Source organism: Mytilus galloprovincialis, chromosome 10, assembly GCF_965363235.1.
Source record: "Mytilus galloprovincialis chromosome 10, xbMytGall1.hap1.1, whole genome shotgun sequence".
Taxonomy (NCBI): domain Eukaryota; kingdom Metazoa; phylum Mollusca; class Bivalvia; order Mytilida; family Mytilidae; genus Mytilus; species Mytilus galloprovincialis.
Genome location: NC_134847.1, coordinates 74,989,814 through 75,006,980, shown reverse-complemented (window position 1 = coordinate 75,006,980; position 17,167 = coordinate 74,989,814). Strand labels below are relative to the sequence as shown.

General features: G+C 30.7%; 1 protein-coding gene across 1 annotated transcript in view; it reads right to left on the bottom strand.

Moving 5' to 3' along the window:
- Positions 1-87: 87 nt before the first annotated feature.
- LOC143048383 (3'-5' exoribonuclease HELZ2-like) overlaps positions 88-17,167 on the bottom strand; it is a 35,535-nt gene continuing 18,455 nt past the window's right edge. The window contains exons 11-21 of the mRNA XM_076222049.1: positions 16,887-17,038; positions 16,354-16,402; positions 11,477-15,299; positions 11,107-11,195; positions 10,295-10,420; positions 9,061-9,201; positions 7,998-8,599; positions 7,187-7,423; positions 6,344-6,515; positions 4,945-5,112; positions 88-3,400 (exon numbers count right to left, since the gene is read on the bottom strand). Coding sequence (XP_076078164.1) covers positions 3,252-3,400; positions 4,945-5,112; positions 6,344-6,515; positions 7,187-7,423; positions 7,998-8,599; positions 9,061-9,201; positions 10,295-10,420; positions 11,107-11,195; positions 11,477-15,299; positions 16,354-16,402; positions 16,887-17,038 — 5,708 coding nt within the window. The 3' untranslated portion in view covers positions 88-3,251. The remainder of the gene's footprint in view (positions 3,401-4,944; positions 5,113-6,343; positions 6,516-7,186; positions 7,424-7,997; positions 8,600-9,060; positions 9,202-10,294; positions 10,421-11,106; positions 11,196-11,476; positions 15,300-16,353; positions 16,403-16,886; positions 17,039-17,167) is intronic.

The following is a 17,167-nucleotide window of genomic DNA, read 5'->3' as shown; positions in this document are numbered from 1 at the left end:
CTCCAAAGAGGTTATATTTGTCTTTTAGTTTTTTAGTTCGTGAACATTGCATTTACGTCGGAATTGTGGCAGAATACTTAATAAAAATCCAAATAATATGTTTTTATTCAGTCTAATATAATATTTATAAATATACAAAAAAAAGTGTCAATAACAGTGAACGTTAACACTTTTTATTAGAATAACTAGTTTAATGCATCTATGTACATCAAATTTTCATATCTTTTTTTCCAATTGAAGGTCTTACTACATTTAACTATAACATGTCATGAACAATCAATACACAACAAAAGAACTCTCTCTACAATATATTTTAACATATTTTCTATGATACCTACTTGTATATCAAAGAACATAGTAATATCAGATAAAACAAAATTAAAAAAAAAAAAAAACGATTACAACTGTTGCCATTCGAAATTTGTATTTCGGTGAGGCAAAAAGAGCTTTGAAAACGAAACCATCGTAGTCGAGGTTTAAAATTACCAATTGCTAATAATTAAATTGTCCTGATGACATATATTTAAATAAATATCCAAAAACTTAAGTCACCGTTTGTAAATGGTATGCGTCCGGAGAGCTTTTTAGGTTGTATTTTGATCAGGGACAGTCAAACCCATACATTTGAAAGTTAACCGATAACTACCTTTGATAACTTATTAAGGATGTAAACGCGAGGAGTTAAATGACGAAAAAGAGACATAAAAGAAATGTCCAACTGAATCTTAAAAGTTTGAATTAAAAAAATATGAATTTATTTTTGTACAGAAACGTTTTTTGTTGTTTTTGATTCGTTTGATATATTTGAGCTTTTGATTAAGCCATTTGAATACGGACTTTTCGTTTTGATTTTTTGAGTATTTTTATTACTTTTTTTAATTTATGAACACAAAAGTTTAGGAAGGAAGTTGTCAAAATCAATGCACTAACTTATGAGCAAAGTTAAGGTATCATTGGTATATATTTAAAAGCCTTTGTGACGTTTTATAACAAAAAAAGATATGTTACATTACTTGATTAGGTAGATATCTTAAAAGAAACCAGCATAGGATAATGAGGAAAGTACGTAAATTAAAGGACATTGGCGACGGGACAAATGTTCTAAAAGGTCTTTCAAACATACAATGTATACTGAACATTCATTCATCCATTCTAATGAACCAATTAATACATTACGCTGTATTATGAGAACGTCCCTGTTTTTGTAAGTTTTGGTTGCTTGGGAGGTCAATAACAAGAGACTAGACAAAATACTTTTTGTGGACGGAAGTTTAAAAAAAAACATTACATTTAAAATCAATTAATTCATTAAAGATAAAAGAAACTTTGCACAGTCAGTCAGAAACGTTTTATTTCAACGATTCAAATAAATACATATAAATTATAGTATTCATATATTTTTTTTTAATTGTATACATTGGATACAGAATTATTCCAATTATGAAAACTAATAATAAATAAATTGTACTCTTAAAAAGGTTTAAAAATAAATATTTTTAAATATATAAAAGTACAAATAATACTTTCATGTACAAACGGACACAGTTGATATGTATTAAAAATTATATAATAGAAATGGATTTTAAAACTTATAATGAAAATGATTTCTGTAGAGTAGTCTGAATTGGTGTAGAATGAGCAAACATAAAGGAAATAGAATCGTGAAACATATATTTTGATAATGCATTTTAAAACTGGATAACAAGACATACTCTTATTGTTTTCTGTCGAATACAAAAGATACAAAAGGAAAAAAAAATGACCTAATAACATAGTTAAACAAAACAAAACAAAACGATTAAGAAATGATTTAAATACTAGGATGTCAATAAACTAATTGTACGGATAAACCAGAACCCCGAAAAAAAATGAATACTTTGCATAACATGAAAATCGTGAATTTATAACAATACTTCAAATGAACCCTTTATTTAATGAAAAATCAAAACCAAATATATATACAATTCCTCTATGTGATAAACATCAATTAATATAAAATTAAGATAAGAAAAGGAATATTATGAAATGAAAATTATGTTGATTCTAATTCAAGCCATGCATTCTTGCAATTTGTCATTTGTGATACAATTTTAAGGAAAAGAAAAGGTATAAGTCTATATATTGATCAATTATTCTACAAGTAATATATCTCGTACAATTCAACTAAACATTTATTTTTTATTATTAAGAATATATCAAACTATAATCGAACTATTTTTAATGAAGCACACAGAGCACACATCCGCTTTTGTTGTAATTGTTCCCTTACCATTTGCAGATAAAGGATTCAATATTTTATTAGAGTCTCGCCACTTGTAATATATATAATACAATCATCATGATATATACATTGAATAAAACAGTAATTTTATAAATTAAGATACAAGTGCCATTCTTAAGAGAGACTATAGAAATCAATAGAAATTAAAACCATATATTCCGTTATGTAAAACCATACATAAATCATGTCTATAAAATATTACAGGTCTGTAAGAACATAACTATCAATCAAGTATATACAAAAATATTTCTTCTTCTCAAAATATTAAAGCAGGTCTTGGCAACCACATCATAACAATCAGTACTTTTAAAAAGATAAATAAACTTATCATCATCAGATAAAATATCAAAATCACCATTATTTCTTTTAACTTCATAAAATAACCTTTTACTCAAATTTGCAAATAAAGGACAGTCTAACAAACTTGTTTCTCATCTTCAATTTTATCATTGCACACAAAGCAAACTCTTTCATTTACGTTTTTTATAGCGACCCGTTTCTATTCGCAAATGCACTTCTGTATCGTATTGAAATATTCCTCCTCAAATACATCTATGTTTCAAAAATATCTTTTAACAATTTACAAGAACGTAATTTTTTTCCAACATTTTGTGACAATATTCTATTATGCTAATTTATCTTATGCTCGTATCTAACCATAAGTATAATCAAAACTAGAAAACTTATTTTCTAGTATACAGAAAAACAAGGACGTGAACTCCTGGAATGATTAAAAATAAATTCTAATTTGTATTTTATATAAAGAAAATGTAACAATTTAAGATTAAAATTCTCGAATTCATAAATGTAAACTCTCCCAATGGATTAGGAGTTCTGTTAATCAAAATGTGTATCCATTAATGTTTCATTCATACACCTTTTCAGTTGGATATAAACTGCACTCTAAGGGTAGATGAAATTTTTTTAAAATGGTTGAAGTAAATTGTTTGGCAATGATTCCTTGTCCACCTCAAGGCTTTTTCTTACTAGCTTTCTTCTTTTTATTGGCAGACAAGACTTCTTTGGGAAAGTTGGCTCCATCGATAACGCAACCTTTAGATTCATATTCAGTAATTAGGTTTTTCCATACCTGATCACACGTCAACAGATGCTTGTTTCCTGTGAAAATGAAATCGTGTTCATTTCAGAAACAGAAATATGTTTCCTTTTTATGCATACTGATTTTAAGTCTTCATTTAAAACAATTACAACAATACATGTTTAGAATTCACAAAATAGTTGTTAGCGCCAATCCTCCCCTAAGCTGGGTCAATGGTACAAAGGCACCACACCTCAGAACAAACTATACAGAGCAATAAACGATATTTGTCTTTAGCATCACGGACTAAATATTTATCCAGTCGTCGGAACGCACATATGGAGAAATTGATACCTTTATTCAGGAACAAATACTAGGCCGATTTTCCTTGTCGCAGACTGTAAGACACCGAGGGTATTACCATTCCTGTAAGATGTTCTTTGGTACTTACATGAAAATACGGATATTGTCTTACACAATTTTTGGTTCCTTTCCAGGATTTTGTATTAAGTGTCATTTTGTTGTGTGATAGTGAAGTACCCTGCCATGTCCATGTGTTTTTGTTTCATGTCCTCTTTTATGAGTATCCATCTGATGAGGTAGGCCTTTTTCAACTGATTTTTTTTGTTTCTCATTTTGTACTGTTACAGCTCTGTCCCATGATAATTTGTTCTGAAGTGTGGTTTTTACATCATTTGCCAAGCTTAGGGGAGGATGAGCACTAACAAACTAGTTAAAACCCTCCATATTATTTTTCTACTGATACACAAATATAAAAATATGACTATTTCTCCTATTCTAATATGTAATATCTTTTTTTCTCTTTTTGTCCTTCCAACTCAACATATATTTAAGGTGTGCATGTGGTCAGGGTTTTTATTTTTATTTATATTTGCTCTTTTGGGAGATGATTGAACTTTGTCATTTTTGGGGTATAAGCAGCTAAATGCTATAGATATTGTTTTAAATAACACTTTGCAAAAAGTAAAATAATAATACTGAACTTCGAGGAAATTCAAAACGGAAAGTCCCTAATCAAATGGCAAAATCAAATGCTAAAACACATCAGCGAATGGGCAACAACTGTCATATTCCTGGCTTCGTACAGGCATTTTCACATGTAGAAAATGGTGGACTGAACCTGGTTTTATAGCGCTGAACCTCTCACTTGTATGACAGTCGCATCATATTCCATTATATTTATAACGATGCGTGAACAAAACAGACATAATAGGTAAAGCTGTCAACTTCGGGGCATCAATTCAGTTGTGACTCCAATTCACAATAATATCTCAAAGAAATTCCTACATTGACTTTGTTATAATACAGTTACTTCAGAGTGAAGTGCGGGGGCATCATTTTGTCCTAGTTTTTCTTTAAAGATATTTTGATAAAAAAAATTATAAGACGATAATTATATATGTATAAGATATTCTCTTTTTTTACCAAAATCTATTATCCTTTTAAAATATACATAATCATAAGATCACCAATCAGTTTATGAGATATCTACTAAACATTCTTTGCATAATACATTAAAAATTATAAAATTTAATATTTATTACATATTTTTTAATATATGCTTATAAGGTAGTTTCTATATTTTAAAATAAACAATAATTACCTATGATAAATAATCCTTTCCTTGCTCTTGTGAGCGCTACATTTATCTGGTTGTGATCTGTGATAAAGCCGAGGTTTTCTTTACACCATCCTTTAGTGGGATGAGGTTCTATTCTGTAATCAGGTAATGATCTCACAAGACTGAATATGACATAGTCCCATTCTCCTCCTGAATTACATAAGCATTTGATATTACAACTTACTCAGAAATATTGGATAAATTCAGGTAAAATGTATATGTTTTTTTATGTAAACTTCATGCTCATGTCATAAAAGGATTGTTTATCGTCAATGCAAGTCTTCTTTTGTAACGACAACAAAGTAGCTGAAACAGTTGGAAAAAATCCAAAATGTTACCATAAATAATTTTTCCATTTGCCTTTCTGGTAACATATATTTCCCAGAAAAGGTCTAAAACAAATAATATTTAATAATACAATTTGTTTGCAAATGTATCAACATGCAATGTTTAACGTTTATTCAGATGAGAAAAACCAAACCAAACTCATGGCTCATTAACTGCGACACGTTTCATTCATGGATATATGGATGTTTATGGTAATTCTTAGAAATAACAAAAATCGTTTTCAAGTAGTGTATCCTTTCAAAAGTTTTTTCATCTTTCTTATGTTTTCTCATTGATTTGTCTTTTTAAGTATATGAAATTTATTAGGTATATTTTATTCCATAGATTGCGTAATTTCCACACAATAGTGTACCCTGAACTTGAGCCGTTGTAAAACGTAATGTATTGTCAATAAAAAAACATTGTTTATTGAAATACAACATACGATGTGGCAAATCTGGCTTCCAACGATTGTAATATGAGAAAACAATAAATTTTCGTATATATTTAAGATACCTTTTTGGCATCAGTTGTGTTTATGTTTTATCGTAGACAGACTACAGAATTTGAAGGTTACGAAACATAAACTGCAAAGTTCGATTCCTTTATATATGGCAAATATATTTATATGTAAAGTCGTAAATGATTTGTAAGTAAGATTGTAAGTAAACTTCAGTTTAAAGTTTATACTTAGAACAAAGATACGATTAACACTTTAGACTTACATAAAATTAACCGAGAATTTAATACAAAATTATATTGACAATAAACTAACCATGTTTACCAAATTTTGAAGTTAGGAATTAGTGGCACTAATGTTAATGATAACGTTATCATAATAGAAATAATAGCAGCATATAGAAGAAGAATATTATCCGATATAGTATAAGACAACTTATACTTTATGTTGTCCACTGTAAAATAAAATTTCATTTTAATATCAATTGTTTAATATAAGTCATATGTATAACATCAGAGACAATTGCTGGCACTATATGCAATGTATTAAGTATATAACGATAAAAGATTTAGGCCTTTAATATAAAATATTCACCTTGGCTTGACACCACAGTGTGAATTTCACTGTGATCTAGTTTTTCTCTCGCCAATGCTTGTTTGATTTCCTGACACTGTGCATTATACTGGGACATGATATTCAATGTACACGACTTTTCTCCTCTGTTAAAAATTTTCTCATTGTAACATAAGTGCTTGAAGATCTTGATCTGAAATTGAAAAAAAAAACAAAAAACAATAGAATAGTGTAGCAAAGACCACTATTCTATGGTTTTAATCGTGATTAGGTAAAGTTCGTGATATTTAAAAAAAAAAAAAAAATACTCTATGAACATCATATTTCAATAATTGGACATGAATACACATTATCCTAATGGATATTTCCTGAATACATTTTGTAACAATAGAATATGATATTTAATGTTTGGATCCAAAAAATAATCTATATCAAATATTGAAACAAATTCACACCATCGTACAGTATCATAGCAAAGAAACAAGTTCTTTTATTTACAAAATGTAGAAGGTTTGTATAAATGTAATGTTGCACACCCACAAAACAACAATAACAGCGATTTTTTTTCAAAACTAATAAACAATTTAGTTCGTTAAAATTGTTTCCAATACGGGTTTCATCTTTGTATGATTTTGAAAAAAATCACTCTATGGTTTTGATTTTATTTTCACACCAATACAATGAATTATCCGAACACACTAACTTTAACTATCACCCACATAAATGTTTTTTGCATATCTTAAAAAAAAGAAGGTAAAGATACAAACATTTTCTTTTCTCGACAATAGATACACAAATAAATAATTAGACAAGATATTCTTATTTAGCAATAAATTAATAAAATATATATTACACTAAACTAACCACTTGATCAACTTCAATTTTATTGCTACACGAATGTTCGTTTTCTGACTCAGTGCTAACTAATATATATTCCTCAGTGCCTTCAACATGGCTAAAAATGTGTCTTTCTTTCCTGTGAAGTCCTTGATCATTCAGCCATATAGAAAGTCGTGGATTTTCTACATATGACGGCGATTCAGCTGTTTGCAATGATCCTTCATAAAACTCTCCAGACGGAAAATTACAAATACTGTCATGCTGTAAAATAAGGAAATCCTATTATAATATTATTTTCAAAGTATCTGCTAATAGTTCCTTGTTGAACAATCCTTTGTCATTGAAATCTTAACACTTAATGTAATTTCGATTGAGAGGTATTATCAGTTATAAAAAGGTACCAGGATTATTATTTAATACGACATAAAACTCACCATTGACGCTCAGATAAACATTGTTGTAAAGCCAATCAAGTACAAAATTGAAGAGCATTGAAGACCCAGTGGTGTTAAAAGGTACCAAGATTATGATATTAACTACATAATAATATGCGTTTATGTTGGAATATAAACCTATAATGTTCACTTCTAGACAATCAAAGATTCTATTATGTTGTAAATTGTATTTCTTCACTTCCAATTAGTGTGTATAAGTAAAAGAATAATGCAGGCAAATCTGTTTCTGTCCTTTTTACAAATTCTATTTGATATGCATTAAAAATCAATGAAAGAGGCCAGTATCAACCCAAAGTCGCTACATAAAACAGATCTCTATAAAAAGAGAAAACACAAAGAATGTTTTTTTCTCTTGCATTGCAATTTAAATATAATCTTACCATTCTGTATTGCATATTTAACTGAACAAATCTTGCCGTTTTTGAGTATCGTTCGAACAGGGACCTTTCAAGTCCTAGATCAGCTGCTTGTTTACACATTACAATTGGTCGAAGTTGTTTGTGGTCTCCTATCAATACGACTTGTTCTGGTTTTGATGCTATTATTGTGGCCATACATTCCGGTTCAGTACACATTCCACATTCGTCAACTATAAGCTGCGAAACATTATTCCTTGTTGCTTTTATAAGTCGAGGACTTGTTACCATTGATGTTGTACAGAAAATGACGTCATGTTTACTAAGCTCTTCTTCGGTTGCTGTACTCAAAAGTTTCTTATACTCTTTAACTTTAGTAAGAGTAATGCTGCTAGCCTTTCTCTTAAAGTTTTCTTCATAAGCTGATATTTCTCTTGCATATTGTCCTGTAGTTCGGATAAGATAATGTAGTGAAATATTATTCATAGCTTCATCTGGTTTATAATCAGACCCTTTGTTATCGAACACGCCTTTTCCTGGAACTTCATAGACTAACTGTTCTATAGAGGTTCCGTAGAAACGTACAATACTAGGACCGCCTTTAATAGAGTGTTTCATAAGGCGCCCTGTAAAAAAAATGATAAGAGCAAATATAATACTCGGCTGGTTTTTGTACATCATTTTATGGATATGCCTATTATATTTTAGAACATCAAAAATATTCACTTTTAAGAAAAATGGAATATAATATATGTGCTTCAGAGATAAGAATTGAGATAAATAACAAATACTGAACTCAAAACCCAGATGGAAATTCAACACGGAAAGTCCTAAGACATATGACAAAATCAAAAGCTTAAATATCTCAAACGAATTGAAAACAGCTGTCATTCCTGATTTGGTACAAATATTTTCTCAAGCTGAAAATGTTGAATAAAACCTGTTTTAGCGAGTCAAACCTCTCACTCGTATGATAGTCGAATAAAGTTTTATTACATTTACAACAATTTGTGAACAAAAAAAAAAGACATTATAGTTAAAACAATTAGATCACATGTTAATATATATTGGCTTTAATTAAACTTACTTGCAACTAGGTCAACTGACTTATTAGATGGACCACAATATATGATTTTATAACAAGATTCCATGACATCTTTAAGACGTAACTGGTTGATTTTGTGAAACAGATGTATGAGCTTTATACCAGTATTTGTTTTCCCAGTACCTGTAATATACATCAAATGGTTAATCGTACAAACATTCTAAGTTAAATGTATGTCTATAAAAAATAAATTCAAAGATGTCTGAGTCAATATGTTTCTCATTTGAAAACATTGATTCATTCTTTTTTAATTGTTTAAAAATTAACATATCAGTAAACAGATAGAATTACAGTTCATTCAGATCTCCGTGTATTCATTCACAGTGTGAAAGTTTTCTCTCTGAAATCACCAAATATATTTGATTCATCATAGAAAAACACAAAACTAGACCATTATCAATCGAAAGTGAAGTTTAACTTATTCTTAGTGTATGCATACGTTATCCAATTCCAAAACCTTTTCTTTTGTAGTAAAGTTTTGTTCTCAAACGACATTATATAAGTTTCCATGTAAATCGATGTGTATAGATTATCGTTGGTTATCTCATCAAAATTGATTTTCTCACTTGAGCCGGTCACGTTGAAAGCAAAAAAAACAAAACAATCGAGTTGAGATGAACAATGATAATCAGTTTATTTCTATTTCACCTATTTTGTCAATTTCATGTCAATTTCATTAGCAATGCCACGTGGCTCCTTAGTATTAAGCGATAATTTTCCCTTTCAAACGAATAGCATGATATAAAAATTATCACCAAACAAAGATCAAAGGAAAAGTGCACAACAAAGTGATAAGTGAGATGTATCTTAATGTATCTATTATGGTCGATGCCACTGCTACTGGAAGTTTTGTCTCCTGGAGAGTATCATCAGCTTAGTAATCAGCACTACAGAATATCATTTATAGGGTAATTTTTATAAATAAACGTTTTGCAAAGTATGAATTATTCAAAATATTAAGGATTTTCTTATCCCTGGCATTGATCACCTGAGTTGTATTTGACAATTTATTTTGAAATTTGAGTCCTCAATGCTCTTTAACTTTATACTTGTTTTGCTTTCTAACTGTTTTGATCTGAACGTCAATGATGAGCCTTATGTAGTCGCATCGCGTGTCTAGCATATACAATTATTAGCCTGTTACCTTTAATATCTATTTAAAACGATTGCTTTGTAAAATAATTTAATATAATTATGTTCTCATGACTTGTCAAACCTGGTGGTCCATGAATCAGAGAGAAGCTTGATCGAAGAGCAATTCTGATAGCCTTTGTCTGCATTTTGTTATTTTCTGGAAGTCCGATTTCAATGTCACACTTCACCAAATTTGCATATTTTTCATCTGAATTCATGAATAATAAGAATTAATTATCAAAATTACAACCAAAATGATTTCATTTGAACCAACAACATAATGACGCTAACGTTCATAAAGCTTTTCATGTGATGATATAAAAAAAAACCTGCTGCATGGTAATCTGTTTTGGAGACAATGAAATTTATTTACAAATAGTCGTGTTAAATGTGAAAGACCACAATTTGTTCCAACTGTCTTAATCACAATCCCGTCGTCTTTGCCTTGAACAGGCACTAGTGAATGAGAATTATTATTGAGTTTGTTCTTCAATGAGCGACACGACGTTTGGCATATAAAGTTTAAGATCTGCATAACGTTTCTAAGTATCTGAAAACAAAGTCGATTTGGAGTTGGGCTCGTGTTACTCAGATTAGTTTTTCTGTGATTTGTATTTTGTTGGTCGTTTTTTGTTTTTTGTAATGGTATTGATATTTCGTTTTCTATTTTGTATCTTTCGTATTCTATTGAAATGACTATTGAATCACTGATGATATTCAAATGAACTACTATATGATAAACAAAAAGACACTACATAGGTACATATTAAAATGATAAAAAAAACATCGACCAAATTATATGCAATCAGCCAACAGAGATTGGTCTTCCAAAAGGGTACAATGTGAATATTTGTTTTTATAATGCATATACAATAAAACGTTAAAATATATTACCAATATCTGGAGGCTGTTTATTCAAAGCTATTGACTTTGGAAGAGTTATGTCTGCGCGGTTCAGATAGAGAAGAGAAGCTTCAACTCTCCTAAAACAAATTAGATGATAAGAGATTAAACAAAATATATAAGAAAAAAACAAATGCATGGTTAACTTTATAACCGCATGCGTTACGAATTTGCTTAGTAAAGATTAAAATTATATCTATTAACAAATATTCATTTCTTTTTAAATTCAAATGTTCTATAGATTGCATTAACTAGAAACTGAAAATATCACTTTATAAATATCATGCGTCTTATTGGCTTATGGCGTTTAACATAACATGAATTCATTATAAACAAACCGCCGGTTTTTGAATTATCTTACTTGTTTGATTCTATCCTTTGTAATATTTCAATGCTACACTTGACTCCAATATCTTTATATCGTATCGCCTCGGGAACAATATCCTCATTTGCAAGTTCAAAAAAAACTTTTATTCGTTCATCAGGTGTATCTTTAGCAATCTTTATCACTCTTGTGATTTTTGCATGACCAAGCCAGAAATAATGACGACAGTGAAGTTTCTGTCCTAAAAACCTATCTCCTTCGCTATAATTTATTGGGCAACGTATACATAAATAGTCTGACACTCCAGTTTTGATATCACTTTCTCTCTCGTATATCTTTTTATGATCATCAAGAAACGATGTTGTGATAAGTTTTATATCTAAGCATCGTTCAAAACAAAATTCCGTTCTTAACGTGAAAAATCCATTTCTCTGCTGAAATCTGATATTTACATCATTTATCAATATTCCACTTTCTCTGACAACTGAAAAGGCCGACTCCATTAAAATGATTGGAATCCAAGTATCTTTGTACTCTTGTGATGTCGCATAGTTATCTTTTGATTTGACTGTTGAATAAGACTCAAAACAACTTACTGGGTCTCGCATATGTTTAAGACAGCATTTAATACCATGTGTCAAACTTAGGAGATCAACTACTGGTATCAATAACCCATTGCGCATGACTGCTGACATTTGAACTGCTAAACTTTGTCCATGACTAAACGAAAAACTGAAGAGGGAAAATTGCTCAGGAAACATCACGTGATCGTTTCCATTCTCACGTGTATTCGGATTTTGAAGTTCAGAATTAATATCCAACTCTGTATTAAAGGCACTTGGTAAATATCTGTCTCGAAATCCGGCACGTAACCTATCCAAACTTAATTCTCTCTTCAGCTGTGATGAATTTGCTCCAGAAGTAAGTAGTTTCAAATAGTGAACCCAAGTTGTTACTTTATGAAAATTTGCATTTTGATGAGGGTGGATTTTCTGATACTCATCAGTACTTCTTACATAACCGCTTTTAGGATTTCTACCCTTTGGTGCCATTTGTTTTATGGAATAAATACGCTTTTTCCATTTTAAGACTAAGCGATTTTTTTCAACTGTCCGCCTGACGATGTCAGTATCTGGAATTGTCTGTGGTGGAGCGCAAACATGAAGGTGGGATATTGATATAGATTTATGTTGACTTTGCACAAATTTTAGACCAGGAATGATTAATCTAATTTCATCTTCTGTAAAATCATCTACAAATCCATGAGTCATGAACGGTTCTTTGACAACTATACTTGCAAATACAAGCTCTTGGCATTTATTTCTATATATTTGTGCATTTCTAGACACATTGTTCACATATACGCACATGTTTTTAATTTGTTCACTGCTGTAGGGGGATTTTTCTTTATCAATTGCTGCATGGAAAAGTCTTTGAGCAACAATATCAATATACCGCCTAATTGGTGCAGTAAAATGCACATACGGGGTTATATTAAGTGAGTAATGGCGTTCTGTTGTAATGCTTGTACCAGAGCATCGGTAAACAGCAGTTTCCTGAATTGTTTCCCAGTCATGTAATGCAAGTGCATGCATAGGATGTAGTTCATCGCTCCCTAGAAGAACTCTTGCTGCTGTAAAGTTTTCATCCCTAACTGAATATACAAATGAATTCCAAACCCAACTTTGTATTGGAAGAATATCATTTCGTACTGTTTCTCCGATATTTGCCATTGAAAGGCGTCTATCTTGAGCTAGAGAACGACCTTGCAGTTGTAATATGATATCTGAAATGTTTGGATATAATGTTAGCCAATCGTTCACTTTTTGAAACGATGGAGAATCTTGGCATCTCAGTGGAACACAATCTGGGAAATTACGTTTGATAAGAATGCCAACCATGTAATTTGTAAGAATCATAAATTCCTCTATTAGATAGTATGCATCAAATGCATCAGAATCTCCTTCTCCGGGAAGATTAAGTTCAACAGGAACAGATAAAGCTGCATTTCCAAGCCTCTTTTTTCTAATTGTTTTTGAAATTTCATACAGTTGTTTTATTTCCGTCTTTAGAACATGTTCATATTCGGGATTATCAATCATATTCTGAACCTCTCTATAACTCAACTTAGCACGTGATGTTATGGTTGACTTACATAACTTTGTTTTGTCAAATAAGATTTCCTTATTTATATTGAAATATAAAAATACAGTTAAAGTTGGCCTCTCCTGCTCCGGCAAAAGACAACATATATCCTCAGATATTGGCTCTGGCAACATATGATGCGGAAGTAAAAACTGACCTGGGAAATACGTTGTGCCTCTCTGTAATGCCTCATTATCCATATCAGAATTAAGCTTTACAATAGATGCAACATCTGTAATGTGTACCCCTACTTCGTAATGTTCTGTATTGCGTAATCCTTTAGTGCAATCACCAGGGACTTCTCTTATATGTATTGCATCATCAAAAACCTTTGATTTCTCTGGATCTATTGTAAAGATATTCAAACCAGTCAAATCACGCCGATTGGATAACTTTGTACTCAAACTCTCTTCTTTGGTCATCTGTAGTAAATTATCGGTGGATTCCATAGTATTTTCTTCGTATTCAGAGGGTATTTTATATTGCAAATCTAGTATTCGCATACTTTTAATGTAATTTTGTGTCGAATGATGGACTTTGAAAATTGCACCCATTGGGTACTGTAGTTTTTCCCATGACAGGCAGACAACATAGAACAAGTAAGCTTTTATCAAATGCTTGTTTATTGTCAGAGATTCCTGAAATTCTAATATTCGCTTTCGCTTTTTGTATTTATAAATATCAACTGTATACGGTTTTAATTCTTTTTCATTACGAACTAAATGCAATTTGGGCATTGTTTTACAAATAGGCTTTGCCTTATCCATTTCATGTTCATCAATTTCACAAATAAATACAGGGTAATCCATGTTCCTGCATCGAGTTCGTTTTAACAGACCAACTACTTTGCCATATGTTTTTCCTACCTGCTTTTTCTTTTCCATTCGTAGAGTGTTAGAGCTGCTAATTTCTCGACCTAAAATTTCAATTACGACCTCGTCTTCTGTGTATGCTTTTCCACATTTGGAACGGCCCGATATTTCAATTACATCTGTATCTGCCTTATCTGATACTGTGCATTTTGCCATATGTGATGCCTCAATTTCGATTATTCCTCGCTTGTACTTAGAGGGCTCATTCCTACAGAGAATTTGTAACTTATTATTGTCAAGTATCAAATCTTCATAATATTCTTTTATGTGTCTTTTCATATGCGAAGAGAGATCATTTACGCAACTAGGTGACAGGTCAAGACCAAATTTTATAAGATTTAAATCATCTTTCAATTCGAAATCTAAACCTTTTTTAGATCTTTGATAAAAATTCAAGTCTTCATATTCACCGGTTTCCTCTGGCTCTGACAAATCAGTTGAACTTGCCTGAACTTTTGAACTTTCTTGTAGGACTTTGAGCGTTTTCTCATCAGCAGATGACATAGAGCCTTCACTATAATCTGAATTAATAACCATGTCTTCTGAAATATCTTGTGTCAAATTCGTTAATCGATCGGTATCAAAACCACTGTCAGTTGAGGAACTTATTGTAGAAAAATTGCTTTCGCTTCCCAAAAAGCTTGTATCTGAGTCATCTGTATCAGGTTTACGTGAGGTGCTAGGTTTCTTTTTCTTTTTCTTTCTCATTTGTCTGAGGACAACTTTTCCACTTTCCGATGGTTCAATGTTTTGAAGTTGTTCGTAATACTTTTTGGATTCATCAGGATATAAAGAAAGTCCGATTTCTATTGGGTTAGATGACTCCTTGGTTTTCAAAGGATCTAAAAATGTAAAAGTTCAAATACACGGTTGATTAGCAAATTTATCAAAATTCTATCATATTTTCAGCCAATAATACCTTAAGGTGAATTTATATTCAATATTCAGCACAAAAGAAGTTATGTTATATTCCTTATACAAACACCTGTCAAAAAGTTTAGAATACTAGTAATGAAAAGTATTACAATTTGGGTCTGTTTAAAATTCATCAAAACGTGATCCTTTAGATAAATTTCATGAATGTCCATTACTAGTATAACACTTGTTAAGGTTTAAATAGGTTTGGATACTTGATTAGATTTTCATATTTAATATTTCATCGATCGTTTCATTAATATAAGGAACGATTTCATCATACACTTTGATCATTTATTTATCTTATCCCTATTGAATCTAAGAGTGTTTTTTAAAGATTCAATCGTGATGGAGCCACCTCCGTTGTTTCCATGTAGCATATCGATTAATGTTTGATATTATATCCCTGGCCCAGCCCAACGATTGACTTGAACGTTAGTGTTTGCTATTCTCCTATGTGCTGAGACTATTTAACAAAAACGTCAAGCTTTTAACAATGGCCGGCTAGGATCAGATGATATGTTTTTTCTAAAGATTGCCATACCTTGTTAATAAGCCATGGAAAAACTGTACTTAGAGTGTTGTTCTTGTAAAAATCATGATTATTTGCATTTCAGATTAACATGTTCTAGATCTGATATAGATTTAGTATTTACCATTGAACTATTTGAAACCAATCCGTCAATTTTCGGGAATATTTGATTTCTTGGTTTTGTCAAAGTCTGCATATAAGACCACAGGATTTTTTTGTTCGTTAAACATTTTATTTCTTTAATTTCGTGGTTCACTTATAACAACAAAAATTGATATCCAACGAATACTTATTAATCCGCACCATCAGTGTTATCAAACTACGTTTTTCTTAATGATCAAGATTATATGCAACAAGATAATTTGATTTCGTTTTTTTTTTAAATAATATGATTTATTTTAACATTTATTGTCGAAGATTAACCATGATAAATCAATACATGCACCTACCTATAGTCTGTTCACTTGAATTGCATTGAGCTTCAACCGTTCGTGGTTTCTGAAACAAAAAATACAAAATGCTTACCAGGTTCATTATAAACTTATGTACATGTACTTTTGCTTTCTGTAACACTTTCACTTTCATGAAGTCTTAAATAATGAAGAGAAAACAGTTCTCTTTATTGATTTCATTGATTTCACTGCAGCAAATATGTATTCCTATTTGTCCTGCTCTAATTGCTATACAATTTGAAAGAATTAAGATAATGAATAAATTAAAACTTGATTTGCCTCAATTAGTAAAATATGTGTATTTTACCCATTCTACTGGAAACTTCTTATTTGTGAATAACGGGACAGTTCAAACTCAATTGAAGGGTCAACTTCGAGTATCATTAACATTTAATTCATAATCAGTATGAACTATTGCTGTTTTCAGTTGAACAAAAAGGTTAATATAAAGTTTGAAAAAATGCACATAACGTTATTAGAAATCTGCTTTATATTGATTATAAAACGATTTTCTTGGAAAAGAATCTTACTTCTCCTGAAAGCAACTCTTTTTGTCTGATGGTCCTTAAAAGTCTTGCTCTCCTGTTACATTCCTTTTTATGTGAACTAAATGTATCTATCCTGTTAAACAATTTGTTACATCTTCCGCAGCAAAACACGTCCTCGTCATCGTCTTCACACCCTACAAAAAAAATTATCGGATCAGAAAATGAGCGACGAAAGATACCAGAGGATCATAGAAACGCATAAGTCGAAAATAAATTGACAAGGCCATGACTTAAAAAGGTAAAGACAAACAGACAAATAATAC